Source organism: Eimeria mitis, genomic scaffold (genome assembly GCF_000499745.2).
Source record: "Eimeria mitis Houghton genomic scaffold, Emh_scaff1702, whole genome shotgun sequence".
Lineage (NCBI taxonomy): Eukaryota > Apicomplexa > Conoidasida > Eucoccidiorida > Eimeriidae > Eimeria > Eimeria mitis.
This window is the reverse complement of record NW_013570018.1, coordinates 1-3,120: the sequence shown is the minus strand read 5'-3', so window position 1 is coordinate 3,120 and position 3,120 is coordinate 1. Positions and strand designations below refer to the sequence as shown.

At 44.0% G+C, this 3,120-nt stretch overlaps 1 protein-coding gene across 1 annotated transcript in view; it reads left to right on the top strand.

The window, feature by feature from the left end:
• The window catches only part of EMH_0042110 (uncharacterized protein), a gene marked incomplete at both ends in the record, with an annotated part of 1,248 nt that extends 780 nt beyond the window's left edge, over positions 1-468 (top strand). Inside the window, one exon of the mRNA XM_013495703.1 lies at positions 8-468. Within this exon, the coding sequence (XP_013351157.1) occupies positions 8-468 (461 nt within the window). The remainder of the gene's footprint in view (positions 1-7) is intronic.
• Between the last annotated feature and the right edge of the window lie 2,652 nt (positions 469-3,120).

The following is a 3,120-nucleotide window of genomic DNA, read 5'->3' as shown; positions in this document are numbered from 1 at the left end:
GCAGCAGCAGCAGCAGCAGCAGCAGCAGCAGCAGCAGCAGCAGCAGCAGCAGCAGCAGCAGCAAGAGCAGGAGAGGTGTCTCGTCGTGCAGTAAGTAGATGGATTGTTGTGGCTACTTCACAAAATAGCAGCAACAGCAACAGCAGCAGCAGCAGCAGCAGCAACAGCAGCACCACCAAGCAACAACAGCAACAACAACAGCAGCACCAGCAGCAGCAGCAGAAGCAACAGCAGCAACACCACCAAGCAACAACAGCAGCAACAACAACAACAACAGCAGCAGCAGCAACAGCAGCACCACCACAAAGCAACAACAGCAGCAACAACAACAACAGCAGCAGAAGCAACAGCAGCAGCACCACCAAGCAACAACAGCAGCAACAACAGCAGCAGCAGCAGCAGCAGCAGCAGCAGCAGCAGCAGCAGCAGCAGCAGCAGCAGCAGCAGGAGGAGGACTGGTGTGCCTAAACATACCATCAATAAGCCCCATTTGTATAAGTAAATCAGCATATTTATAAATAAAGAGAGGCTCCATATAAAAACGAATATAAGCTTTATATAAAACAGCTAGCGCATGCATGCGGCTGCCGCAGAGCAACCACTCTCTCTCTGCTTGTACTATAAACACCACCCAACATAAACCCTCTAACTCAGATAACTCCTTAAAACAATTACGCCACACAGATATACCCTATACACAATACACAATACATAACAAACCCTAAACCCTAAACCCTAAACCCTAAACCCTTATTTTTACACACAAAAAATTCCAAACAAATTGACCCCAGATAACCCTCACTAACCCTAAACCCTAAACCCTAAACCCTAATTTCAGAAACAAAATACATTCCATACAAATCATACAACTCATAAAACCCTCACAAACCCTAAACCCTAAACCCTAAACCCCATTAACAAACTCCCCCAATAACCCCTCCAAACCCTAAACCCTAAACCCTAAACCCTAAACCCTAAACCCTAAACCCTTACATAAGATCTGCGTATGAAGTCAAGATATTTAGTGATAAGAACAGGGCATCCCTGTGTTGTTTGTGTCCCCTGGGGGCCCCCAGCAGGGGCCCCCTGGGCCCCCCCCCCGGGGACCCCCCCCTGGGCCCCGGGGCCCCCGGGGGCCCCCANGGCCCCCGGGGGCCCCCAGGGCCCCCGGGGCCCCTGGGGGCCCCGGGGGCCCCGGGGGGCCCCCAGCCTGCGGAGAGTGTAATAGTAATGTTGTTAGTGCGTTGCGGTATACTGCATCTGCTGCTTTGATCATTCTGCGGTCCTCAAAGAAATCGGCTAAGATGATTTGTAATAACTCTGAACGTAAACCCTAAACCCTAAACCCTAAACCCTAAACCCTAAACCCTAAAATTTTTTTTTATTAAATATTAAATAGGAAATAGGAAATAGGAAATAGGAAATATTAGAGGTGGGGGAGGTATTAGGGTATATATATAATGTAAATATAAACAAAAATATAATATATAGTAATACCAAACCCTAAACCCTAAACCCTAAACCCTAAACCCTAAATTGGCAACAGCCACAGAAGAAAACAAAAAACCAAAATACAAAACGTTAAACAACAAAACAACAAAAGAATATACAAACCCTAAACCCTAAACCCTAAACCCTAAACCCTAAACCCTCGCTTACCATCGCCAGGAAGGAACCTATCAATTGCACGACGCAAAACCTCGCAAGCTAAGCACAACACAACAAACCCTAAACCCTAAACCCTAAACCCTAAACCCTAACCCGTAGACCCTCCACCACAGCCTCCAAACCCTACACCCACCACCCCTGCCTCTAAACCCTAAACCCTAAACCCTAAACCCTAAACCCTCGAATATATATATATACCTCTTGTCGGCATTTTACTAGCGAGAAGAAACTGAAAGAAACTAAACCCTAAACCCTAAACCCTAAACCCCCAACCCTAAACCCTGAACCCTAAACCCTAAACCCTAGACAAAATACCTTTGGTTGGCATCTGATTAGCGAGAAGAAACTGAAAAAAACTGAACTCTAAACCCTAAACCCTAGACCCCAAACCCTAAACCCTAAACCCCAACCCCCAAACCCTAAACCCTAAACCCTAAACCCTAAACCCTCAAAAATATAAATACCTTTCGTTGGCATCTGATTAGCGAGAAGAAACTGAAAAAACCTGAACCCTAAACCCTATACCCTAAACCCTAGACCCCAAACCCTAAACCCTAAACCCTAAACCCTAAACCCTAAACCCTAAACCCTCGAAAATACCTTTGGTTGGCATCTGATTAGCGAGAAGAAACTGAAAAAAACTAAACCCTAAACCCTAAACCCCAAACCCTAAACCCTAAACCCTACATCCCAACCCTAAACCCTAAACCCTAAACCCTCAAAAATATAAATACCTTTAGTTGGCATCTGATTAGCGAGAAGAAACTGAAAAAAACTGAACCAAATATCGGCAACCCTAAACCCTACACCCCAACCCTAAACCCTAAACCCTAAACCCTAAACCCTAAACCCTAAACCCTAGACAAAATACCTTTGGTTGGCATCTGATTAGCGAGAAGAAACTGAAAAAAACTAAACCAAATATCGGCAACAAAAGCACAAGAAAGAAGAGAGGTTTGGTAGGCTTGTATAACCCTATTTATAAACTCAATAGAACATAAAAAGAGAGGGTTTGTCTTTTCATATAATATTATATTTCTCCATGCTGATGCATGCACCTATATACACACACAAACCCTAAACCCTCACAAACCCTAAACCCTAAACCCTAAACCCTTGAAAATAAGTTTAGTTGGCACAAGAAAATATAATAAACCCTAAACCCTAACATTTCAAACATAAACCCTAAACCCTAATCAATAATATTATAAACCCTTATCCATACTGTAAACAATATACATTAATTAATAACACAAGCCCTCAGCAACAATATAAACCCTCACAAACCCTAAACCCTAAACCCTAAACCCTAAAAACTCTTATACCCAGCTAGTCTGCAACAGAAAAACCCTGCCTAAACCCTAAACCCTAAACCCCAAACACTAAACCCTAAACCCTAAACCCTAAACCCTAAACCCTAAACCCCAAACCCTAAACCCTAAACCCCAAACC